At 44.4% G+C, this 25,289-nt stretch overlaps 3 protein-coding genes across 23 annotated transcripts in view; 2 read left to right on the forward strand and 1 right to left on the reverse strand.

The window, feature by feature from the left end:
• The window catches only part of TDRD6 (tudor domain containing 6), a 34,928-nt gene that overhangs the window by 7,330 nt on the left and 2,309 nt on the right, over positions 1-25,289 (forward strand). For 2 of the 3 annotated variants that reach the window (XM_068937000.1, XM_068937002.1), the window contains 3 exons: positions 1,200-1,289; positions 2,000-2,057; positions 3,534-5,852. In XM_068937000.1, coding sequence (XP_068793101.1) covers positions 1,200-1,289; positions 2,000-2,057; positions 3,534-3,595 — 210 coding nt within the window. In that variant the 3' untranslated portion in view covers positions 3,596-5,852. Of the gene's footprint in view, positions 1-1,199; positions 1,290-1,999; positions 2,058-3,533; positions 5,853-25,289 lie in introns of those variants that run through there. The other variant, XM_068937001.1, reaches the window with a different exon arrangement.
• PLA2G7 (phospholipase A2 group VII) lies at positions 349-25,162 on the reverse strand. 19 transcript variants are annotated; one of them, XR_011139970.1, is made up of 13 exons: positions 24,766-25,027; positions 20,062-20,118; positions 14,853-14,977; positions 12,374-12,524; positions 11,618-11,711; positions 11,009-11,077; positions 10,285-10,432; positions 8,453-8,566; positions 8,085-8,176; positions 7,471-7,644; positions 6,631-6,779; positions 5,997-6,202; positions 349-5,949 (listed from the first exon to the last, which is right to left on the reverse strand). XR_011139970.1 is itself a non-coding variant. In XM_009667948.2 (13 exons), exons 2-12 carry the CDS (start codon positions 20,111-20,113, stop codon positions 6,099-6,101), a joined length of 1,272 nt encoding a protein of 423 aa, XP_009666243.2. In that variant the 5' UTR covers positions 20,114-20,118; positions 24,766-25,141; the 3' UTR covers positions 349-5,514; positions 6,082-6,098. The 19 variants fall into 19 exon arrangements, 13 of the variants coding, with proteins under 13 accessions (XP_009666243.2, XP_068793105.1, XP_009666244.2 ...); XM_009667948.2 differs by having other exon boundaries at positions 349-5,514; positions 6,082-6,202; positions 24,766-25,141; XM_068937004.1 differs by having other exon boundaries at positions 349-5,510; positions 6,082-6,202.
• Positions 16,413-19,963, forward strand: IMP3 (IMP U3 small nucleolar ribonucleoprotein 3). The gene has a single exon (XM_068937011.1). It carries the CDS (start codon positions 16,413-16,415, stop codon positions 17,193-17,195), a length of 783 nt encoding a protein of 260 aa, XP_068793112.1. The 3' UTR covers positions 17,196-19,963.

Here is a 25,289-nt window from a genome sequence, read left to right on the forward strand (position 1 = left end):
CACTTGAATTACTTTGCAGAAGTTTGTTACAGAAATCAAAATATTTAGTATTGAAAATACTGATTGTGGATTTCTAGACTACATAGAAACAGTTGCCTCACACTGAGTGGATACTGTATGTCAAAACTTCATACTCCTTCAGGTCTTATTCCCCTAAACTGAGTGGAGAAAACCAGAGACAAATATCTCGGTTTTAAGATGCACGCTCCCCCCAACCCCCCATGCAGTACTGTTATCTCTGGATTGCAAGCTGATATTCTGCTATGCAGCTTTATTACTGATAAATGCCCATGACATTTGGCATCATTTTACTGACCCTTTGGAAAATTAGTCTTAGAGCAATAGAAATTCAGGAAGAAACTTAAATTTTAGTGTAACTTTTATTAATAATACACAAGTTCAGTGAAAAATGTCTTATTGAATGAGCAAGTGTGCTTCAAGGTGACTGGAGGGAGTTAACTTTAATACTAATTGTAATATAATGGGGTGCCTTTTTTCCCCAAGCTGTGAGATAAATAGGTAAATGAGAAATAAAGTTCAGTTCTCTTCAGTTCAGGCACCTACTAATTTTATATATATATAGAGAGAGAGTGTGTGTGTATATGTGATATGTATATTTTTATACATTTTATATATATATATATATGTTTTAATTTAAGGTTGCAAATCCAAACGATCATTTCACAGAAGTAACTTTTTTGAAGATTGAATGTCTGAGATTAGAAGCCAACTTTTTGGCTAGTAGAGTTCCTCGAGTATCCAAAGCTAGCTCTAGCTACGTTCAATAGATGAGTGTCGGTGCTAATGCCCAAGTTAGGCATCAAATGAACCTGCAAACAAGTTTCCTGCTGGCTCTGGTTTTGTAGGTGTTTTCTAGCCTTTGTCTCCCAAGGTGCTTGGGTTAGGATCCTTTCAGTCTCAAGAGAGCCGTGAGCTGGGGTGCTTTAGCAGGAACTGCATGTGAAATACTTAAATTTGGCGATTCTGTGGATCAGGTTTGGTAGTGATATTCAGCTTTGCTAACAGTTAATTCTTACACATCTGTTCTTCCTTGGAAGATCGGAGTTCAAAGCTTTCTCTAAGCTAATGAATCCTCAGCTGTATTTTGCCTACTACCGTGTTTTGTAGAGTGTACGTTTACGGAGTGTATTTTCAGGTTCCACACTAGTGCTAGATACGAGTTGGCTCTGTCTGTACAGGTTTTGAATCTGTCCAGTGGCAGTGAGGAGACTGTGGATCCTGAGAATGTGTGGAATGGTATTCCTGACTGGGCTTGCAGATCATCTGAGGTATGCTGGTTGTAGTAGCTGAAAACTGGGGAGTAAGAGGGGGAAGGGAAAAAGCACAGACTTTTAAAAATGGCCTTCTAAGTTTAGCTGTGATTGTGTTGCCGTGAGAATAGAAAGGCAAAGCAGTTAAGTGATCACGTTGTTTTTTGTGCTCTAAAAGATTTATGTAAGCCGATAAAATTTTTAGCCATTTGGACTAACGATAGTGAATTCAGTCTGGGTGTAGTGTAGTGAACAGTGCTTGGATGAAGAAATGTTACTGGAAGGCTACTTTTAGTCAAGAATTTTAGAATAATGCTGGAGATGTATGGAGTCTCACAAATCACGCTAGCAGAGTATGTAACTGGTCCATTTTGAAAAATACTTCCTAATTACTTGGAATAGAAAAGAGAATGAGGTTTTGAACAGTGTTGTTCATGAAGCACAAAACCAATGAAGAATTCTTGTCTAGAATCTAAAACCAGTTGATCAGCAATGTTACTGAAGATGATAGCAGAATGCATTTCCAGTTCATTGTTTGTATATAACTTTTGCCTGGAAGCAAAAAAGGGAAAAGGCACTTGTAGTGAGTTATAGGAGGAAAACAGGGCTGAGTAGGAGTCCAGCAGTGCTGATGTAACAAGTTAGTGTAGTATTGAAAGAAATGCATCAATGGAAAACTATTTTGGCAATTGTGCCTGCACTTCCTAACAGAATCCCCCTTTGTTTAGGCAGTTGCCCATGCAACAGATAACTTGGAGTCCTTACGAGAGGAGTCAGTGCTTCAAGGTAAGACTACTTTCGGTCTACCAAAGGGTTTGTGTACTCTATCTTTGGATGCTTTCTAATTTTCCAGTATATATTCTAGGAAACTCATTTGAAATGCCTTTGCTGTATTTTATTTAATCTAATACTGTGTCTGTAATTCTTTTAGTGACTTTAGTTCGTATACTGTCACAGCTTAACAGTGATTATAGGCAATGAAAACTACTACTGTGTCTTGAGTAGAAATTGGTTTAACATGTATTTGTTCAGCCTAGTGGATTGAGCCCTGTGGACAAGCTGGGGAGGTATGCTCAGAGTATAGGTTCTTGTAGGGCTTTGGGCATGGGCTACCACCATGCTTCCCCCCCTCCACACGCATTTCTGAGGCAGGATGACTGACTGCTGGACAGAAATGTTAAAGATTGCAGTTTTGGACTCGAATGCCCAAATCCTTTAGTGGGTCCTGGTCTCTGACTCTAAAACTGAAGTAACACCATCTTAATTGTTGCAAAGATAGTTTGTGAATAGCGCATGTAAATCTTCAATGCTACTTGGAACTTTGGAATGTTACTGAAGAACCCAAGTATCTATTTTGTGTACCAGAGAAGTCAGTAGAGGCTTTTTTTGGTTGCGCGCTATTCATATAACGCGTAGAACCACAGAGTAGTTGAAGTTGGAAGGGATCATTTGTCTAACCCGCCACCCCAAGCAGGGTCAGCTACACCAGGTTGCTCAGAGCCATGTCCAGTCAGGTTTTGAATATCTCCAAGGCTGGAGACTCCACAACCTCTCTGGGCAACTTGTTCCTGTATTTGACCAGTGTTTGCCTGAAGGAGACTAAATTAACCTTATGTAATTATGTACTTACCTTATGTAAGTACCACTTGCATTTTCAGTGACTGAATTGGTAACTGTATTTACATACAGCTGTGTTAAGAGCTGTCTGGTTTATAGCTGTCTGTTTCCGTTTCAAACGTATGTTTTGTGGGTTCTATACCACTTCCATACTTTTTCTTCTTGATGCTGACTACTGTTGTCTAAAACCGACCTCTGTATGCTCTTACATATTCCATGTATTTTTTTTACCTTATGCACCCTCTCAGCAAGTTTTTCCTACTAAATTTAAGCCAAAGTCACGTACCCATAATGCACAGAATTGAATTTTGCTGAACACCTGGCCCATTGACTGTAAAGACAGTTTAAACATAACATATTCAGTCCACAGAATGCAAAAAAAACTCCTGCAATGGCTCATGTTAAGCCTGCTGAGGGATGGAATGGCTTAACTCGGAACTGGTGTCTGGGAACAGTGCTCACTTAATCTGCTTGGGCATTTGATTATTTAAACTGTCTTGGAATAGTTTTTCATTATACAATAACTTTTCAGAAAGGTAGTCTTTATACGTAGGTAAGTCTGAAGGTTTGTAGAGCTATGTTTTTTAGATATTAATGCATTTGCATAAGCTTCTAGAAATGTGTAATCTTTTTTATTCCTTCTAGAAAAGCAAACTGGCTGCAGTTCAGATTTAGCTGAAGATCCTTGTGTCCTCCAGCATTCCTGAAACTGGGTGACATTACTTGTCCACCACGATGCTGAACAAGTACCCATGTACACAAACATTCCTCTGAAAATGTACTTTTGAGAGAACAAGACTATAAGCAAATAGCAACATTCTGAATGTTTCTCTTATGTAATTGAACAAATGCCTGTCACTACCATACTTCTCTGTCAAAGCACAGTGCTTGTTGGTAGACCGTTTTGTTGTCAGCTTGGCATCTTAACAAAGCTGTCCTCTCTTTACTTAACTAAGAATATGCAGCCTTTGACTGGCTTTTCTTACTGAATGTTTGTGTGCATGAACTTGTATTGAGCTGTTAGTGGGCTTTCCTTGAACAAAGGTTTCTTGTGAGCTACTGTATAGGCTACTGTGTTGCACAATACTGCTTTCTGATGTTCACTTTCTGAAAAGTTGTTGTGGTAAGATAGTTTTGTTTTTTTTTTTTTTAAGCTGAGGGTATTTTGGGTTTTTTGTCTCTTGGAAGAGACAAAATCTAGTTTTGGTTTGAAAAATAGTATTTTGGTTTGAAGTCCAAAATAGTTATTTTGGTTTGGTGCTCCCACTAAGCAATGGAAGAAGCTAGAATAAAGCTTGTGCTGGAGTATGCTGAGCTTTTTTTTTTTTTTTTTTTTTTTTTTTTAGTTAATGACTCTCTCTCTTTCCATAGGCATATGTCCCCAGGCTGTGTGCATGCAGAATTTCTTTGGCTGTACTACAGTTAGTTGTAGCTATGGTTACCAGTTCTGTTTTGACCCTAAGCAGTCCCCTAGAGCAGTGTCAGTTGTACTGGCTCCTTTTAAACGCCACATAATGTCCTTAAGTGTGCTAACTAAAACCTTTCCTGTAAATGGGAAGCAGAACTGGTAAAAACAGTTCTGCTGCATGCATACAGTGTGGTAGAGACCTCTTCTTAAACAGCTGCAGCCTTTCATACCTTTTGTTCTCTTCTTCTCCTCACATGTTGAAAAGAGATTTTTATTTGTGGGGTAGTCCTGTTCCATGTTACTGCATGGTATAGGCTCTTCAGCCTCTTGGAGAGCTACAGACTTGAGAATTCCATGTCTCTGACGTGATAGTCTTCCTTAGTATCACAGATCAGCTGCTACTGCTTACTCCGTAAGAGACGCATGCAAATTTTCATTCTCTTAATAGACAAGACACAGTGGTGAGCTGAAAAGAGTTTAATTAGGAAACTAAATTCTGAAAAACAGACCTTAGATGTTGTTGTAGTTTCATGTTAAGATCACAGGTTATATAAATATTTCATTACATTAATTTGTTAACTGTATTGCTTGTTCCAGTTCTAGTTTTGTCTGTAACCTTATTCTGAAGCAAACAGGCTACAGTTAGTAGTCCCCCTTTAGCAAGGCTAATTCAGTTAGCAGTCATTCTTCATCTTGGTAACTTCAAAGAATCTCATGCCAAGAATCAGAGCCTTGCTTTAACTATCAGCAGAGCCAACTCCTGCTAATTCACATAGATGCAGACAGCAATGGTAATACCTTATCTGGGATAAGGATGTGAAGTATGATAACATCAGGGTGGTCAAGCAATCTGCTGGGGCATCACATACCCCTTTCTAATGGGAACAGTAGAAGGGAGGCACGTCTCTTCCATTACTACTACCGACAGTAATATTGCTGACAACAGAGAGATTTACAAGGAGTGCTCTGCTTAAAGCTTTGCCTGAAGGGAATTATGGTAGTTTCAACAGGAAGTGCACTTCTAGCAGCTTTTGGAAGGGAAACACTCTTGAGTATGGCAGTAAACACAGATCTTGGAAATGGAGGTGGAGTAAGTTTGTATGAAAAGTTGTATGTCAGAAAAGAAATTCCCTTCTCTCAATTTAAACTGGATCCTCTGGCTTTCATTGTGACTTCTGTGATGGCAGTTTTGGAGAGCTTCCACTGGCAGATGTCTAGCTAGAAGGAACAAAAACCTCCTCGTAATCGCAGTTGTTGCCAGACCATAGCTGAAATACTTCAGGTAGTTTGAAGAAAGTCTCTTTCATTTGCTACTGAACTGCAAAAATGGCTTGCTGGATGCAAACTGACTTGAAGCTTGGCTTTAGTTGAATTTCTTGATGCTAGGCCTACCTTTGTAAGTTTGGTTTTAAGTCAAAACCAGAAGGAATGTTTAAGTTACCATCTGAAATGACTTTTTTTCCAGCTTGCTAAAAAGCAGAAGTTATCCTGTTACAGTGTTTCAAAGAATTCCATTAACTCATCTGCATTAAAAAGCTTTTTACATTTTGATGACAGTGTAGCCTGATGCATTATCTTTCTTTTTTTTTTTTTTTTGTTCCACACTCCAAAAGCTGTGTAGGTGACCAATGCTATCCTATATCTGAGTAATACCTGGCCAGCATTAGTGTCATGAATGCTATCCTATATCTGAGTAATACCTGGCCAGCATTAGTGTCATGAATGCTATCCTATATCTGAGTAATACCTGGCCAGCATTAGTGTCATGATGTCCATAGTACTTACCAACTTTTTTGTATTAGTTATTCAAGTTGAGCTGGAGACAAATCAATATTGGTGCCAGGAATAACATTGGGTCCTATGCCATCCACAAGAGAATCCCACTTACTGAAATCTTTCTTAAGACCTACAAAATATGGGAGGAAAAAAACTAAAATGAGTTAAGGAGTCAAATTTTTATAAAGATGCACCTAAAAAAAAGCCTTCAGTAATCCTATAATCTGATTTTTATTTCATCTTTATAAATGATACAACTCAGCAAAGTATGGGAGCATTATGTTTTACGCAGGAAAACTGACGCTCCAGTTCTTGCATGTCAAAGCAAATATACTAAAACTCAAAGCAAATATACTAAAACTCAAATGTTCCTCTTCTGTGTAACTGAGATTAAAGAAGTAACTCTAACGAACCTCTAGAACAAGACTATGAATCGGGTGGTGGTTCTTAAACTCTTCTGTGAGTTTTCAATCCTGTTCTAAACAGAATGATTATATATATAAAAGTCTCACAGTAATTGAGCACTGAGTTACTTCATACTTAAACATAGATACTTACGCAGATGTCTCTGCAAGAAGGCTAATGAAGCATGATTGCTAATATCAATAGCTTCATTTGGATCTATTTCTCCTTTTAATTTGAAAAATCTTCCAACAAATTCTCCACTCACAAAGGTAAAGTCAGGAAAGCTCTGATGTACTGACCCCCTGTGAATAGAAAATGGTTAACAGCCTCCTAAGAACAGAATCTTCCAATTAAAAGATGACAGCAGTTGCAAAGTTTTCTTCAAAGACAGTCAGTCACACATCTTATCTGCTAGAAAATAATAGGCATAAAATAAAGCAGGTTAATTTCAGGAACAGGAGTATGCAAGATTAGCAATAAACTGTCCTAGCCACAGAAGAGAGGACAGTTTTGTACCTGCTGCTGTAAGTCACTGGAACTGCAGTAGTGATAAAAGAGTAGGCTTGGCAAAACTTCAAGATCATCAAGTTGCCTCTCTGTTGTGAGTATAGGTGAATTATATGGGAGTCCGTTCCCCGTAAGCTGTGCTTTTACTAGTTGAGTGCACAACTGCACCCCAAGTTTATTTAAAGTGTTCAGAGATTATGAATGAGGCTCAGAGTGAAACTTGTGCCCCAGGGCAGGGGTATGCACCTTGGAGTATCCTAAACTTAGGGTGACTGGCTGCTCAGGGATAGGTCTCTGTCTCTACTATTGGAGACATATTATCATCTAATTTAAACCTGCAGTGAAAGCCTGGGCCTCAAGATAGCTGTGACTGCATTCCTTCTGTGCGGGTATATGCAACTACTTGCTTGAATAGCTCCAAGAGAGCAGGTTTTACATGCAAAGATTTGTCCCCAACTAGGGAAAGGATGGATTCCTGAGACTTACTTGATAGTGATCATTTTCTTGTTTGTGTCATTGGAGCCAAGCTTCTTCATCTTTAAGATGTTATCAGCCCACTGGAATTTTTCAGAGTTGATAAAAAGCAATGGTTGTTGAACACTGTTTTGGTAAATGTCATCACCTACGGGAAGCATCCAAGCATCCAGCGCAATGCCACACCTGTCAAAAATAAAAGAAGTTCTGGATATTGTCACAGAGGTGGAAAGCTTTGTGTGGAAGCTTTGATTTGCAGTAAAGGTGGGAAAGAGAAACTGTGTATCTAGGACACTAAACAGGAAGATGGGGTGTTTTTTTTCAAAATGGTTTCTAATCTGGGGGAAGAGTAGTAGCCAATCATTTCATTTGCTGGTCTCCTCTGCTAGCTGCAGCTGGGCAGTGGAGCTTCCGCAGGGTCACACAGTATCATGGTAAAACATGATACAGCTATGTTCCAGTTCCCTGAGTTCAAAGAAACATGACTTGAGAAAATGGCACAAGGCAAACAAAACTTCTCTTCAAGAGCTAAGTAGTGGTTGAGGGGATCTTAGGTAGGGCCCTTTCCCCTCCGCCCCCAACCTCTCAAGGGCCAAATGTCCCTTGCCTTTGTTTTACATACTTACCTGAATCTAATTTCTTTGCTGAGACTTTCTATAACTGTAGCACCACCAAAAGAGTGTCCCATCACAGCTATTCTGCTAGTATCAACAGAATCCTGTTTAAAAAAAAAAAAAAAATCCAGACGCTATAAGAGACTTTCTTTCCCAACCTTTTCTTTGTGGAATAATTTTTTAGACACCAGATCCTACTGAAGTAGGAAGAGTTTGATTCCAGCTCTTACCAATCTATCTATCCAGCTTGAGGTGACCTGAAAATATGTTTATAAATGTGATCTTCAGAACAGTATACAGGAACCAGTTTAGAAATGGAAGAGGGAAATCAGAAACATTATTAAACTTTTAACAAAATGAAGTCACTGTCTTTCACTCACCTTTAGGAGATTCCAGTCAAAGTTTGAATTAAGTACATTCATTACTTCCTCTCCTGAATTAATTTCAAGAATTACATTCAGGGCTTTGATACACTCCTGTGCTCTTTGTTGCACCTAGAGAGGGAGAGAAGACAGGACAAAGCAGTGGAATTGCCAGACAGCTGCTAAACTTGCAGGTCTTTTGGACACAAGATTAGTCTGATTTTTTTTTTTTTTCCCCTAAGTGACAGATACATATGTAAGTACTACATTGAAACGTAGCCTTGATATATATAACGGAACTCTGTCAAGTTTTGACAAACAGCAAATCTGACTTTTGGTGGTCAAAGAGCTTAAGCTGATCTCCTACAAAAGGAGGCATTTCTATCCATGACATATGCCAAAGACCTTCAACTCCTCCATCCTGTCACTGAGAGGTTGTGGGGGTGTGCAAAGGTACGAATTACACATAGTCAAGGAAAGCTGACTTGCGGCTCCCCCTTGTGCTCGCTTCGATGAGCAAACATCATTACACCACTTGCCCTTTCTGCGTGATAGCTTTGAAACTTGTCTTTGCGGTGGATAAACCCAAAATAAGACCCTGTCTCAGAGCCCTTACTGTTCTATGTACATATGCATTCTTGAAAACTGCAGTAAAGCTGTTGCAAATACTGGTTTTAAATGTTCAGTATAAGCAGTGGTGCTGATTTTGAGATTTTAATAAAAAGAAAAGCATCAAAAAGAATCAAAGAACAGCAGTGCTCTGGGTGATTCACAAGGTTTAGACAGCCAGCAAAATGTCTGTGCGTCACTGAAGTTCAAGTAAATCTCTCAGAAGTGAAACTCTTCACTTTCCCCAGTAAAATTTCCAGGCAACAGCTTCTGTAGGCTATTTACAAGCTTGAACATTATGTATTTAGGCTCATAACTAGGATGTTGCACGCACACAGGAAAGGTCACTTGTACTGGTGTCTGTATGGCTCAGTGAGATAAACAGGAACGCTCCCCTGGCTTTTGCTGGGCTTGCACTGGGTGGAAAAAAAATACTCCCATATTTCAAAGGGCAAGTCTCTGCTTGGAAAAGCTTGTCAGTATAGCCATATCATGTCTAGTACGGATGCTGCTTATAATCAGCGAGTCTGCATTTGTTTACATTGCTATAAACTGGGTTAAAGTGTATTGAAGATGACGAAGCAGTCATTCCCCTTAGAGCAGAAGTGATTCATCCTGCTATGCAACAGTAAACAGAATAAAAGCTAAAGCAAGCCCAAAGCCACACACAACATTTGAATTCAACTCCATGTCGCTTACAAATTGGGCCAGGCAACAAAAGTGTGAACACACAAAGAAACAGCCAGAACTGACTAAGCGTGACAATGCAACTTCATGGGAGAGCTTCACTGAGGAAGCAGTTTATGCTACGAATAAAGCTGTTGTTGGCTTTCACGTTTTCGGAACTACAGGACTCATGTGCGTTTTTATATATCTGCTGAGTCAGGTTAAAGAAGTATTTGGCTTCAATATAGAGTTCTCCCGGTACATGGAAGAACCTCCCTGCCCAAATATTATAGTATTCCCACAAACAAGCTACTTCATCCTCCCCAAATTCAACTTTCTATTTGGCCAACATCCCTTTCCGTAAGCAAAATAAGTAACAACTCCACCTGCACTCAGGGCTTTTGCCACTGCATCTTCATCCATTACGAATCATACCCAACAATGCTTTTGAACCACAGCTGTGCTGACAGAAGAATTGCAGACCTAGCAAAAGGAGCGAGTGTCCTAGCTTTCATCAGTCCTAAATATGTACCGTTCCTGCCTCACTTCCTAGAGGACAGATCTATGATGAGTACCTGTTTGTGACGCAAAGAACGTTCTTCTTCTCCAGACTTTAGTTTCCTGTAGTAGATCCACTCCTTCTCCATGTTCGATGTAGACTCTTCCTGTGGCTCAGACACAGACTTTCTTTTACAATAATATGTTGCTGAAGCTGATTCATCTCTGTAATACAGAAAAAGGTTATTTCTGAAGATATGTTCCACTTAGTTTGGGAGGAGTCATTCGACGTTTTATCCTTATCTCAAGAAATGCAAGCTCCCAGTTTAGTGCTACTGCAGTTACAACTGTTGTAGGCAAGACATTCTAAATAGGGAAGGAACCCCACCAAAAGTCCCACACACTATCCTCCAGGTTCTAATAATAAGAGAGAGAGGAAAATAGTACGCTTTAAGAATGACAAACGATATCTACCACGGGTCTTTTCAGTCAGGGACTTCACATTCATTTCCCGTTGCTTAGCTAAGATTTGAGCTACAGGAACCCAGGGGAGTTTGAAGGATATATTAGTTTTGCATTTTTTAAAAAAAAAAAGTAAGTTTTACTTTACAAGAAGTAATATTCTGCCTCGTTAATTAAGGCCACTGTTGAGAAAAATCAACCCTCTTTAGTCAAACCAAGTATTTTTTAAACAGAAGATCTGAGACTTGCTGACAGTTTCTAACAAGATGAAATCATAGCAGTAGAACAATATGAGGAAGTCTGTTTCCATTAAAACTCAAAAGTATGCAGCATACACACCTGTGCTCCACAGCAGCTACTATAAAACCCTGAGAAGCCATCTCAATGCAAATAGCAGAATAGATAGTCCTGCAATCAAAACCACACTCTGGTTATAAACACACAACATAGTTATTTTTACATGGCTCCTTAAACATTGACTAAGCCACATATGTGCTAGCTGTCATTCGGTATTTCTTGTTTTATTTTGTCAGCCAGTAGAGCATGCTTTTGTATGCAAGTCACCTAAGTGTCCTCAAAGTTCCACAGTACCTTGTTACTTTCTCAGTACAAGTTTAGAAGAAGTATGTTAATGATTAAAAAAGCAGCACATTGACGTTTTGCATCTTTAAAGACCTGTCCAAATATTAACTAGCTAATCTTCACAGTAAATACTTCCATCCCTAAAATATAAATGAGAAACAGAAATGAGTAAACCAGTGCCTCTGCTTCCATTTACTGGCACTGACTGCAGAGGAGGCGTACTGATACTTAGCAGCCTGCTTTCAAAAGCTGTTTCGAGTGTATGGGAATCTAACCCCCTCTACTGAAAAGCTGTTCAGTACCATTCTTGGAAGGTGTGATCTTCATAGACAACAAAAATAGTTTGTTGAGAAACTGCAGAATTACCTAAAAGCTCCGAGTCCATGGGAAAAAACGAGGAGTGGGTATTTTTCCCCAGACTTGAAAGCAGCGTTTGATTTTGCAGGACAGGTTACCGAACCTAGATAAAAATAAAAGCATGTCATTACTACCTACATGAGAAAAAGCACTAGTTTCTTGGGGAGGCATCCTAAGAGTTTCTCTCACCACAGCGGTGCCACTGATCTCAAAGAGGTCACCTGAAGAATAAGTTACTACATCTTAAAATGCAGAAGACAAATGAGGATCTAGTTCTATGAATACTTTTTACTTGGCAGAAGACACTTTTCCTTTTCCTCCTCATCCAGTCCAGAGCCGAGCACAAGGCCTATGTATCTTTCAAACGCTAAGAGAACAGATTTTCAAGGATTTTTAGGCATCCTGAGTCTTGCTGATTGAATTCAGAGTTTATTATCTGTATGACCTTTGTACATTTGCAAATTTCTCTGTGGGATTTAAATCCTGCCACAGTGGATCCTGCCACTGATCCACACTCTGACTACAGGAAATCTCCCAGACCCTGACATTTGTAGCAGTCAGGGACTGCTGGTCTGGCTGAGGAGCTCAGTCACATTCAGTGTTGAGCCTTGCTACACAAACCCTTCCCAAACACACAGGCTGCTTCAGGAAAAAATGCCTTGTAGTCCTGCAGCAACAACATACTGCCCCTACAGCAGTGAGGCAACTAACCTGCCTACAGCTCATACCCTCTCACTAGTCAATAAAAACATAAACCAGTCATACCAACATAGTATTGGAAAAGCCTTTCTCCCACAACTCGGTACATATTAAGGAAGTCAGAAAGTCCGTGATAATATTCCTTATCTGGAATCCATGGTGCCTCTTCATTATCTGTAGCATCGCAGGATGGATAATACAGGCGCAAGAAGCTTCCCTGGATTTAAAAAAAAATTGTTTTTTGTATATATTGCTGACAAAAAGGAAGACAAAGACATCTGTGACAAAGGCTTAAGATGTAAGAATGACAGTTCAAGATGTAAGAGAATCTTGTGAGAAAATTTTTATCCAATACAGGCTTTGATGCCAACCCTATGTCACTATCTTTTTGTGCCTGCAGTGAGCTAAAGTAGTATGATTGTTGGCATCCAGGTAGAGATGCACATGGCTTCTTCTAGGTTAGCCTATGGCTAATTCAAAACTCTCCATGTAATTGATTTATTAATTACAAACGTTCACAACCTCTTTGCTCTATTTCTTTCTCCATCTCGCTGAATCTTTTCCTTTGTCTTCCGCACTATACCTCCCTTACATCTGATGACACAGTTCAGTCCATTTAATGGCCTACTGCCTCCAGAAGGAGTGATGGTGTCTCCTTCAACCTTCCAGCTGTAAGCACTCATCGCTTTCTTTGCATCAGTGGGTCTCATGGAGCCCTTACTGAAGCAATTCAGCTTGCTAAGCAGGAGAAAAAATAACTAAACCTGCTAGACAGCAAGACAAGTTTTACTTGCAGACTAGTTTCTGGGAAGTGTGGTCCAGCAGAGAAGGTGTGGACAGAGTCAGAGGCATGGTCTCAACTCCTGTGGACATGGAATAAATTCATGGTCAGAGTGTTCCTGTCTAAACTAAGCAAAAGGATATTTCTATTGTCAGTAAAGCATTTTGACAGTTGCACAGCAAAGCAGTGAAATGCATTCTTTTGCCTCCAGCCTCTTCTTGTCAAGATGTTTACAGGTCTGCAGTGCTCCATCTCTCTAAATACAATTTTTTTACCTGTTTTTTTTTTTTAATCTATCTCCATTTCCTATCGTGGTTTTCAATCTCTTCTTACTGTCCAAATTCCAAATCTTCTTGTAAACCCAGCAAGCGTTCCACAATCAAGTGGACTCTCCATTCCCCCTTGCCAGTAGTTTTTCTACATGGGCCACAGCAATGTACCAATGTGCAGAGCAGAAAGGAGATCTCCCAGAAAATGAAGTGTGTGTAATTTGCATTCTTACTTCCTGGTTTGCAAGGGAATTTGCAACATACTATTAGAATTCACTTTCTGGCTCTTTTTTGTTTTTTTTTTTTTTTAAACAAGGTAACTCTAAAACTGCAAACAAGGCAAGAAGGTCAAAAAGAACATTACTTAAAATAAGCTTTGGAATAAAGTCAGGTTCTTTGAATACTAATTTATCAGTCTCATAAACAACGTGTACTACAAGCTTGTTTAATGAACGTTGTTTCCATTAACAAATTTAAATCAGCCTTTGACACAAACACCCTTACGGAAGAAAACATAAAAACTTTATCCATGCTGCTACTTATACTGTCTTGATCCCAGAATAGTCCCTCTGAATTTCCTCAAGTGACTAGCTGTTTACCAGCAAGGGAAAGAGCTTCATCATGTATCCGCTACAGAACTGCAATTATGAGGATTTCTTATGTAATAAAACCTATGGCCCGATTTCAGAGAGAGACTAATCATTTCTTTGCGTTCATACAAAGTAAGCACAGTAGAGTAGAGGAAAAACATATGAATAACCACTACAAACCGATCACAAATCCTGCTATACCTAGCTAGCCTGAAGAGGAAAACCACAGTGCAAATGCAGGAGTGTTCTCATAGGAAAATGAAGAAGCAAGAGAATTTTAAAAGGAAACCCATAAGCAAGCTCATTAGTTAGCTCTTACTTTTCTCATCTTCTTATCATGGTGCTTCTCCATTATGGCCCTACCCAATAGCAGAATTAACATCCTGCTCTTTTACTGGGTGCAGAGTCTCCCTGGGAACCAAATGAAGAAGGGAGCTCTGCAGTAGCCGTGGGCAACCCCCTGGGTCCCAAGAGGACATAGTTTCTCTGTGGTATCTTGCCTAGGGAAATCGGAAGGCCAGGAATATTAGGGGAGGGAGGAAGTAACTTTCATGCTACATCGACGCTTGTAAATTTAACCAAGTCACGGTATGTTCCTGGGCATCAGAATGTGATAACCTGAACTGTTAAATAGCCAGACTGGTCCACGGCATGCCTCTGCCCTGAGTCAGGTTGGCAGGCTCTCAGTCAGTTCCTGGAGACACGCTATTTCCTGAACTGTGCCCAAGACACGTCCTGCTTTGGGATGGAGAGGAGAGAAAGCATGCTTAGCTGCGTAAGCATGAATCTTGTAGTGCCTCTGCAAACAAAGGAGGTCGCCTGTTTATTTCATCTGTAAAACTACAAAACGTTGTCAATCCAGTGTTGTGACTTAAATCAAAAGGAGGAAGAATTGACTGCTTTACCTCAGTGGCGTTTTCAGTCATCAGGTCTGTACATCCAACGGAGTGTGGTCCTTTTCCTTCAGGGATCCTATAAAACTTCTCAGTGTTGCTGGTCCCCATTTCTTTTGGCACCTTAACTGACAAACCTGGGGAAAAACACAAAGCAAATCAGGAGACTTCAGTGTCCTTTTTGACATTTGTAATTAGATCATCTACGCTGAAAGAAAATGCAGTGCCCTAAAGGTCTAGGACTAGGAAAATCAATGTTGAGTGATAACCAGGTTTATGAGAAACAGAGATCTGAAAGCTCGAGTCATCCAATCTTACTTGCTCTATGAAAGAATTTCCTCAGAGCAGAGGGGCCCTTAGTCCTGAGGCTCAGACAGCACATTGCTCTTGAAACTGCACCAAACAGAAATGCTTTTGGTCTCAGTACCCTGGAAAAATTCAAATTCAAGTGATGACACTCAACCCACTTCATTCTCTCCGAGTTCCAGCTGGAGGTTTCCTTCAGTCCGTCTCTGAGATGACTCTGCAGCATTAACAGGGCCTGTCCTGCCAGGACACAATTGTGTAAGGAGTTATGTTTTCAAGCGTGCATCACTCAGCAGATAAAAATTGCCTGTATTTAGAATCCTTTTGTCCGTACAAAAAAGAGAACTTCAGACCCTGGGGCCCTTTGGGAGTTTTAAATGCACTTATTTTAATAAAAAGTTATAGATCTTTCCACCTCTGGGCTCTGGCTGGCTTAGGATGGAATCAACAGGGAGGAAACATCTGCATCCAGCGGTGGCACTGAGGGGGTCGTGTTGCTGTGGTGCGCGGCGGCAGTCGTCTCACTTCGCGGACACAAACAGGGAAGCATAATCCCGAGAGAGCAGCGGGTTTCAGATGTGAAGACAGTTCCCTCCCACCCAGGCTATGAACTAAAGCTGCTCCTCATATGAATGGCAGAGAGGGAAGCCTTGGCAACTCCTTGGCAAACAGAACTGGTACACACATCTGGTGGAGAAGGATCGCACGCAGAAGATAAAAATATTCTGCAGCCGTTCTTCCGAGAGGCACAAGGAAACCAGGACTCGATCACTGGCGAGAAGAGCAGAAGAGGCTGGCGGAAAGGACTAACGATCCCCGACACACACCTTGGAGTCACGCTTCTAAAGCGCCCCAGACGCAGCAGTCTCGCCCGGGGATGAGCCGAGGGCACAGAGAAGCGGTTATTCTCTGAAGAGGAAGGTGAAGAAGCTGCTTGCCAGAGCAGCCAGAAGAGGTAAAAGCGGCCCCTGCGACTCACTCCGGGTTTTCTCTGCCATTGCTTCGTTTCCTAACAACGCTGCCGGGGCGGTGCGGCAGCCTGGCCCAAGGCTGGATCCTAAAACCCAGCTGGGGTGGCACGAGACGCGCCGTGGCCCGGCAGCCTGGCGCTCCCCCAGGACCCCCGCGACCCTAGGCGCCTCTGCCGTCCGCCGGCCCGGCCCACGTGCGGCACCGCCAAGCAGCAGCGCCGACCCCGACCGCGCAAGCCGCGCGCCTGGCCGCGGGCGATACCTTGCCTGCGGTGCCAGGGGCGGCGGCGGCGGCATGAGCCGCATCCCTCGGCCCCGCCGGCAGCGCGGGCGGCGGGCAGGGCTGCTTGCCGCGGGAACGGCCCTCGGGCCGTGCAGGCTGGGCTGGGCTTGGGGCGGAGCGCAGCGCGGCGGCGGCACCACCTCCTCTTCCTCCTCCTCCTCCTCCTCCTCCTGCGCCGGAAGAGGCGCGGCGAAGCGGCGCGGCGGCGGCCTCATCACCATCATCATCATCATCATCATGGTGCGGAAGCTCAAGTACCACGAGCAGAAGCTGCTGAAGCGGCTGGAGCTGGTGAGCTGGGAGGCGGCGGCGGGCAGCTTGGCGGAGGTGCGGGCGCTGCGGCGCTACCGCGTGGCGCGGCGGGAGGACTACGCGCGCTACAAGGCGCTGAGCCGCGCCGTGCGCGCCCTGGCGCGCCGCCTCCGCGACCTGGGCCCGGCGGGCGGCGCTTTCCGCGCCCGCTGCGCCGCCGCGCTGCTGGAGAAGCTCTACGCCATGGGGCTGGTGAGCTCCCGGCGCTCGCTGGCCGTCTGCGAGCGCGTCTCGGCCGCCGCCTTCTGCCGCCGCCGCCTGCCCTGCCTGCTGCTCAAGCTGCGCATGGCGCAGAGCCTGCGCGACGCCGTGGCCTTCGTGGAGCAGGGCCACGTGCGCGTGGGGCCCGAGGTGGTCACCGACCCCGCCCTCCTGGTCACCCGCGCCATGGAGGACTTCGTCACCTGGACCGACGCCTCCCGCCTCCGCCGCAAGGTGCTCGACTACAACCAGGAGCGCGACGACTTCGACCTGGCCGCCTAGACCCTGCCGCCGTCACCCGCTCGCCCGGACCTCCGCCGCCACCCGCCAGGCGCTGCGACGCTCTCCGGCCCGGCCCGAGCCGCTCGGGAGGCTCCCCGCTACCTCCCGGCAATAAACCAGGGCGAACTCTCTCCCCGCTGCATGTCTCTGTTGTCTCTTGTCCCTCCTCCGGCAGCGTTTTGCCTCTGAGCTTCGCAAATCGGTAGCAAAACGGTTGCTGTCGGGCGCTGGCTCTGCGGTGATCAGGTCCCAGTACGTCCCCTTCGACCAGCACGTGTCTTTCCTGCTCCTGTAACAGCTACCGCACGGCGCTAGGTTGCCCCGGGGAGCTCATGCTGCCACGGTGCTCAGCGCTCGAGCTCTCCGTTGGCGGCATCATCGGTAGCTCATCTGCCTCTGATGAGGAAGGGCGATGTGCGTCCGCGGGGCTTGCCAGGTTCCTCCTCAGGTGGCCGCACAGGGCGCTGTATCAGGTAACGCCAAAACGTCTCAGTGGACCTCGGCCAAGGAGAAGCTTGCTTGGCCTCGTACACGCGTACTTGGGCTGTTGTCATTTCACGGGCTGTGCATGCCACGGTTGGAGGTCAGGAGTGACTTTGCGGTGTTGTAATGCTGACCTAGCCCTTGTCTTGGTCTTCTCCATAATGGTAGCGTGAATGCACAGACCGGCCTGCGCAGAGATGCCGATGATGGGTGAAGAGAGCCAAGAGCAGTCGCGTCTGTACCAGCCCCAGCCTCGATTCCTCCCTCGGCTCTTATGACTGTTAATTTTTCTACTTTACCGCGCAAGATATGCTCAGGAAGAAACATTTAATGGTAAAACCACAACAATGACTCCATTAAATACTTTAAGTCCCCGTATTGAACCTGAAAGGAGAGCAGGGAGGAAATGCATTCATTTTTAGTAAAGGGAGGTATTTCTGTGCTCCTACTTTTAAAGATCGGCCACCTTCTCGTATTGGAAGGGATTGCTAAGAGTTGGGAAACGTTCGTCTGCAGGCATAAAACTACATTTTATGCAAACTACAATGATCGCTTTGAGATACCTGGTTTTATAATGCTTAAATCCCACAAATAAAGTGAACGTGCTCTGATGGCGTGAAAGGGCCAAGCTGGATGCTGTCATTTTAAGTGGTTGGCTGCTAATAATAGATGCTAAAAGGAGTTGTAAACTTGGACAGCCGCTTGGAGTAGCTGTTTCAGGACCAAATGCTATTGCTGTGGTGTTTGGCAACTTCGCCGTTTCTTTTCTAAGAACTCCCTTTCCTGACACTGCTTTACCCCATCTTTAGCTACCAGTTCCTCATTTAGCTGGTGTGCAGAAAGTAACCGGAGTATCTCCTTTTAGCATGACTTTCTTCTGGTTTAGAGGAAAGTGTAAATAGCAAAATGTGGGGGTTGTTTGGGCTCTTAGCGATGAACACGGAGGCAAAGTACAGAGTTGGAACAGTGCTCAGATATCTGCACGCTTCTCTGGCTTTCACAAATGCGCTAGAACGTGGTGTAATATCTGTGGGCTTCCTATGTGCACCAGGGAAGAGTATTATCTGTTGACTGGTGGGGTGTGTTTTTCTTTTCTTTAGGACTTTAATATAGAAAGCAGCGCTTTTTTTAAAAATAAAGAAAAAAGGGGGGTGGGGGGAGGCTGCTTAGCTGTGTGGCAGTTGTTGTGTATCCCCAAAGGCCTGGCTGACCTCCAAGCTTGTCCTGGAGGTATTTTGATAGGGAGGAACTGGAACTGTAAAAAGTCTTAGCCAGAAACAGAATTGAAAGAAAATACAAACGTAATTTGCATAAGACCTTGCAAGCTGGAAGTGTGACTTTCAACATTCACTATCTTTGGTGTTCTGGTGCTCCAGCAGACAATTAGGCACTCATTTACGTAGCAGATCCTTAATGAAGTTGCCAGATACTGTAAAGACTAGGAGTGAAAGCTGTCCTAATCGTAACTACATGTCTATTATTAACTTCTGCATTTAGCTCACAAGCTGAATAAAAATCAGTACTTGAGTGGAGCGTAAGGCCCTCTAGGACCACTGGGAACTTTATTCCCCTTTGGAAAAAGAGCAGAAAAGCAAAAGTAAACATGCTTTTACCTTGTTAAAGAAATATTTATGTATCTTATGATGCAGTTTCTCTGAAAATTTCTTGTGGTTTCTAAATACTCCATCAGGCTCTGTTTACCATCTTATAGAGAGGTTTCTTGAGGTTCTTTTTTTTTTTGGGGGGGGGGAGTAGGTAGTTTTGTAGTTACAAGTTGTTAAAGAGGTAAAAGGACATTAAAAAATATACTATGTACTTTGGCTATGTACTTAGAATTTTTTTTCCCCCCTAGAAATGCTTTCTTTGCCTCTAGCCACAACTACAAAAGGAATTGGTGGTCAGATTAGTAGAGGAGGTCCAGAAGCCCTGGCTGTCTGTTTTGGGTCCAAAGCACTGGGCTGCAGCTCCCACCAGAGCCAAAAGTCTGGGTGCATGAGTGTGGCTTTTCTAAACAAGAAGGGTGTTGATGTGATTGCTGGATTATTGAATTAGGACCAGAAACTGACCTCAAATATTTTGGCAGTTTCTTCTAAAAGCAGCTAATTGCTGGAATTCTTACCAGTATAATAAGCCAAATGCTATTAAGCAAAGCATTAAGTATTAAAAAAAAAAAAAAAAAAAAAGAGAGAGAGGCAAGAGAGAAGTGGGGGAACCCACAAATGATGTTAGTTATCATTTGTACTACTCCTGTTTATACTTGAATTTATTTTTTTTTTTTAGTAAAACATCATCCTTAACATCTTGAAAATATATTTTTCTGAGTGAAACACTTTGCTTATGGTTTACAAAAAAAAAAAAAAAATTGAAAAAAAACATTTCATACCTGAAGCACGACTTTTCGTAAACACCTTTCCAGCTTTCATCCAGAATGTCATCGTTTCTTGGGAAATTTAGAAGGTATGCAAGTCAGATGTGATTAAAATAGCACACTCATCATACTTCACTCTTTGGAGGAATTTAAAGTAACAGTACAGTGACATGCACCATTGCATAAGAGCCTGCGTGTTGCATTTCACTACTACTCAGTTGCTAAGCTGTCGCTGTCGGGTGCATGCATCCTCCAAAGACATGATAAAAAGGGAAATCTCGGGCCTCAAACCTGGAAGGCGGACGGAAGGAGAAAACCACGAATATTTCGGAGGACGCGGTAACCCTTATTGCTGCCAAAACGTTCTCCCTCCGGGAGCAGGGAACTGCGGGCGCCAGGAGCCAGCGCCTGGACTGACGGCCCCGGTTACGCTCTCGCAGGTATCTCGGGAGCCGGAGACATCGTATTTGGGAGCACGGGGGGCGGGCGCCGCACTGGACGGGGGCTGCCGCCGGCGCCAGGGGTTCGCTAGGAAGAGCTGTCGTCCTAAAGGCTCCTTGCATCGCAGAGGGATGGCGTAAAGGTGTGGGAAAGCCGTTAACCTCAGTGGTATTTAATCATTTGCCTGTTCTGTTTGCCCTGATACAACTTTACGTGGTTTGTTTGTGCGTCTCTGATGTCTTATATAGCAGGAAAGGCTCTACAGAACTGTAGCCAGTTAAATTTAATTGGAGGAAATGATGGCTAATGGCTTTCCCTACAAAAACTAGGCTGTGGGATAATAGTATTCAACACTCCTGCTCTCTGATCTGCTGGCTCAGAAATAAAATTCTTATGTACTTTTTAAAAAGTGCATTAAAAGTGATTTTAAAAGGCTATACTTTACATGTGTATATATATATATGTGTGTGTGTGGGTATCTTAAGTCAGGAAGTCTGCTCTTCTGCTGGTTGTACAGTAGATGAGGTATAATTGAGACGAGTGTTGAGCTGTTAAATTTTTAATAGCTAATATGTAGGAATGCATCTGCCTAGTATAAGACCTGGGCCCAGTTTAAAGATCATAAACAGAGCATCTTCTAGGTATGAAAATGCAAGTTGCATCTAATAGCAGCACACCCATGTTTTGGCTACTCGGTATTCATAGGTCATCAGGCAGATCAGCGTATAGTTTCCTTGTTTTCAGTATGTTAATGTTTTTGTCTTTAATTTGTGAATTTGAATTTACTTGACTGCGCTGATGTACCGTGTTTATCATCAGCCAGTTCCTACAGCTACAGGCAGGCGTGGAGTCACAAAGTGAAAGTACACGGAAACGACCATGCGCTCCATTGATGCATATTCCTGTAATGCACGTTTTCTTCCCCTGTAAGGGAAGGTATTTCCAATTGTGCGTGATCCACGAGAGGGCATTTCTTCCCGTCACAACCCCGCTTTGCAGCTGGTCCAGCAGCTTCATCCAAGGCAAAGCCCTGCCCACGCCCACGGGAAGTCTCAAGGGAGACTGAGCAGCAGCAGGTGGGAAAGGGCAGAGAAAAGCCGGAAGGCAGCCGGGACAGCCTTTCAATGCCCTTAAATATACACAAAGGCTTTTTTTTTTTTCTCCTTTTCTTAATTCCAAGGGCTTAGATCCAAAGCCAATATAAACCAGCACTGACTTCAGTGGATCTGTGCTAAGTGACGCGAGCTGAGAATCCGGCCTCACGCTTTTTTGTGCCAGACCTTGCAGACTTCTCATCTCCAGAGCTGCTGTGAGTTTTAACAGCAGTTTTCTCCACGTAGGAATGGCAGGATCAGGTCCTGGGCGATTACTGTGATTATTTTTGCTGCATGCTTATTTCCAGGGCCTTTTGAAGTATATTAGCTATTCTGCTATTGCCAAGCTCTGCGGTACCTCTGAAGTGCATGGCAAGTTACTGGTCTAGAAAGATGACATTGGTGTCAGGGCTATGTGCCCTTGTGTGATCTGCAGAGGTGGACAAAACTTGATCTCTGACACCTCTGCTGAGGTCTCTCAAAGGTGTTTTGGGTTTTTTTTTTGTTTGTTTTTTGGACAGTGCAAAAAGCACTGGAACTGCTGCGCTCCTGTGCGTGATGCAGCTCTTAATTGGGATTGTGTCTGTTGAAGGAGGAAGGAAACACAGAGCTGAGCTACGTGACATACCTTAAAACAAAGCACCTGTGAACGAACGCAAATTGCCAGCAGTTCCTTGGCAGCACTTGCAAACTCTCGCTTTAAAAGTGGGCAGTGGCAATGGAGGTTTTACCAGTGCCTGTTTTCTTCTTCTTGTTTTGTTTTGTTTTTCTGAATTTGGCCTGTACTTTCTTTGAAGCCTGCCAAAGAGGAAGGACTGGGTCGGCAGGGCTGCGAGTCTGGGGAATGCGAGAGTGGGAATGTGAAAGGAAGTGTCCCTCAAATTTTGTTTGAAGGCTTTTGTATTGCAGGGTCTAAATAGCAGAGACGCTGGCTGAAATGCAAATGTGCTATTGTAAGGTACTTTTTCCAGTAAACGAGATCTCATATGTTAAAGGCTACATCAGCCTGACAGCTTCAAAGCACTTGGCATGGGTTAGCGAAGAGACAATGCCTACCTGAATAATTCTTTTGGTAACATCCCTGCGACCACAGATGCACCGTAATCTGGGAAAGTACCTTATGTCCCCGTTTTAAAGATGAGGAACTGAGATTAGATTAAGAGCAGCTATTCTCAGTGTTTCAGGTGTGCTGGTCCAACATGTAGGTACCACTGATATTCAGGACAGTTCTGTTAAGCTGCCACCAGGCCCTCTAGTGTTGAGGAGGAGGATGGGGTGATTCTCCTCTCGCTTCACTCATCAAGCCCCCTGCACCTCGCTCTCCAGCTGTGTTACGGTGCCTTTTCCACCCACTGATCACAGCAGTGTTCACAAATGAAATATTACCCCTCTTGCACCTGCTGAGTCTGGCTGTGTTGCGGTGCACAGATGCCACCAATGGAGGTGCTGCCATCCTCCTTTTGAGCGCTGAGCTCCAAGTACTTTCAAGTACTTTCTCTGCTTGATTTGGCACCTTCGTCAGTTAAGGACATGGGGACATCAGATGAAAGGAGCACTTGGGTTTGGTGCACTGTTAAGGCATGGGGGAACTGCTTGGTACAGAGCGCGATGGACAGCAAATGTTTATGGCATTTCCAAATGTGATTCACCATAGAGCTGAAGGCATACATATAGTATTTCCTAGGGGCAGGAACATATGTAATGCTGCCTTGTGGTTTCTGTTTTTTAAGACCACTTCTCCTGATGCTATTAGGGAAGCTTGGGCACCTCTGTTAATTCCATCAACAAGCCAAAAACGTGTCACTACAGCACGTACGTCCCTGTAAATCTAGGCCTGAGTGACGTGCCTGGACTCTCACAGATCCAAAAATTAAATCCAGCTGTCCTCCAAGTGTACCTTCCACAGCAGGAAAGTCCCTTCTCCCTTCTCTACAAGTATGACTCCACCAGCAGCAGTGCCCCCCCACCCACCCACCCACCACTAATATTAGCTGATTTTGAGGAGGAAAAAATGTTCAGCTTCAATCCAGTGGAGAAAAGTGGAGATCAACGAGTAAACACAGGCAGATAAGGAGGTTCGAGCATCTCCAGTTTACTCCAGTGTATCCTCAGCAGTAAGCGACAAGAGCTTCCCAGCTGTTGTAAACCATGTCAACAGGGTAGACAAATGCAATTCCATATGGCATTGTTTCTCTTAGTTTCTGCCCAGAGTAGCCTCTTCCCTTTCCTCTAGAAAGCTGACACCTGTGGTTCCAGGAATGACTTAAATGCTTGTGTCACAGGGGTAAAGTACAGGCTCATTCTTGTGGTGGGTTCATCTGACTAATGTTCGAGCCTGCCACGTAGTCTGAGCTCATGGTGCTTAAAGCCTACCAGGGGAACGATGTCCTAAAAGCACTTTGCTCTGCCAGCAGCCCATGGGAGGGCATCAGTGTAGGCATCTGTGCTGGTTTAGGTGAGAAGACTCTCGTGCTGGCTGCCTGGCCAAAGCCTCCTGCGCTGTTCCTCTCATAGACTCGTGGAATAATTTAGGTTGGAAAGTGCCTCCGGAAGTCATCTAGTCCAACCCCTGCTCGAAGCAGGGCTAACATCAAAGTTCGGCTGGGTTGCTCAGCCCCTTGTCTGAGTTTTGACTATCTTAACAACGGAGACTCTACAACCCTGTCCCGGGGTTTAATCGACTTTGCGTTTTGTTTTTGTTTCCCTTCCATCTAGTCTCAATTTCCCTTGCTGCAGCCTGTGACTGCTGCTTCCCGTCCTTTCGCTGTGCGCCTCCGAGGAGAGTCCGGGCTGAGATTAGTTTTCCCCCAGGAAAACTAATTTGCCTTCTCCCTTAACGCGCGCTGTGCACGCAGCAGCGTAGGACCACGTCGCCTTCTCCCCCCGCAGCCCCGCTGGAGGGAATCCCTCTGCCCCGGAGGGACACCCGGGGGCTCAGAGAGAGCAAGAGGAGGGCTGCAAATCCTTGGGCAGGGTGTAAGGCCGCGTTTGGGACAGGCTACGGGAGCAGGAGCTGCAACCGAGGAAGGAGAGAGCCAGAAAGCTGAGCAGGAGGCTGTACACAAAGCCAGTTCAGAGAGCTCTCTCAAATGCTCCTGGCAGCACCGTCGCTCCTCCCCCCGCTCTTCCCAGCCGCCTCTCGGTGCTTTTTCCCCCCTCTTTCAGTACCCAGCGCCTACCGTACCTTGTGCAGGGTGTCCCGGAGCCCCTCCGCAACGCGAGCCGCCTGCTGCCGCTGCAGGCTGTTTCTCTCCTGGGCAGACCCGCTGCCTGGCCCTCTCCGAAGGGGAGGGACCAAACTTTGCCTTAGTTTTCACACGAGACGGGAGAGCCCTTTCCCGAGGCCTCGCAAACAAGTTTCAGGCAGCGGAGCCATCCTCAGAAAACTCGCCCCTTCCAGCTGGATCCCGCAGCTCTGTAGACGCTGGCTTGCGCCTTTGCGCGTCAGGGGTTTGTTTATACGCGATGGGAGGGCTGCCTGGCGGACGGTGCCGAGCCTGCTGAGCGTGGGAGCAGAGAGGCTGCGTTCTGCTCTTGCATCTCTGCAAAAAAATCACCTGCCGTCTCCTCTTCTGGCTGCGGCGGTACCGCAGGGCAGCTCGCAGCCTGGCTGAGTTGGGCTCAAGGTCTGTGCGCAAAAACCTCTCTTCATCCGTGTGTGCATCCGTGCCATCAGCGAGCTTGGCTTGGCTGGAAACTAACCCTAAA

This window comes from Struthio camelus, chromosome 3, assembly GCF_040807025.1.
Source record: "Struthio camelus isolate bStrCam1 chromosome 3, bStrCam1.hap1, whole genome shotgun sequence".
NCBI lineage: Eukaryota > Metazoa > Chordata > Aves > Struthioniformes > Struthionidae > Struthio > Struthio camelus.

Coding starts and splice junctions, on each gene's coding strand:
- PLA2G7 (XM_009667946.2), bottom strand. CDS start 15,372: ATGCTGCAGAGTCATCTCAGAGACGGACTGAAGGAAACCTCCAGCTGG. Junction 12,525..14,852: donor TGACTGAAAACGCCACTGAG/GTAAAGCAGTCA, acceptor TTTTAAATCCAG/GGAAGCTTCTTGCGCCTGTA. Junction 6,780..7,470: donor AAGAAAATGATCACTATCAA/GTAAGTCTCAGG, acceptor TTCTATTCACAG/GGGGTCAGTACATCAGAGCT.
- IMP3 (XM_068937011.1), top strand. CDS start 16,413: ATGAGCCGCATCCCTCGGCCCCGCCGGCAGCGCGGGCGGCGGGCAGGG.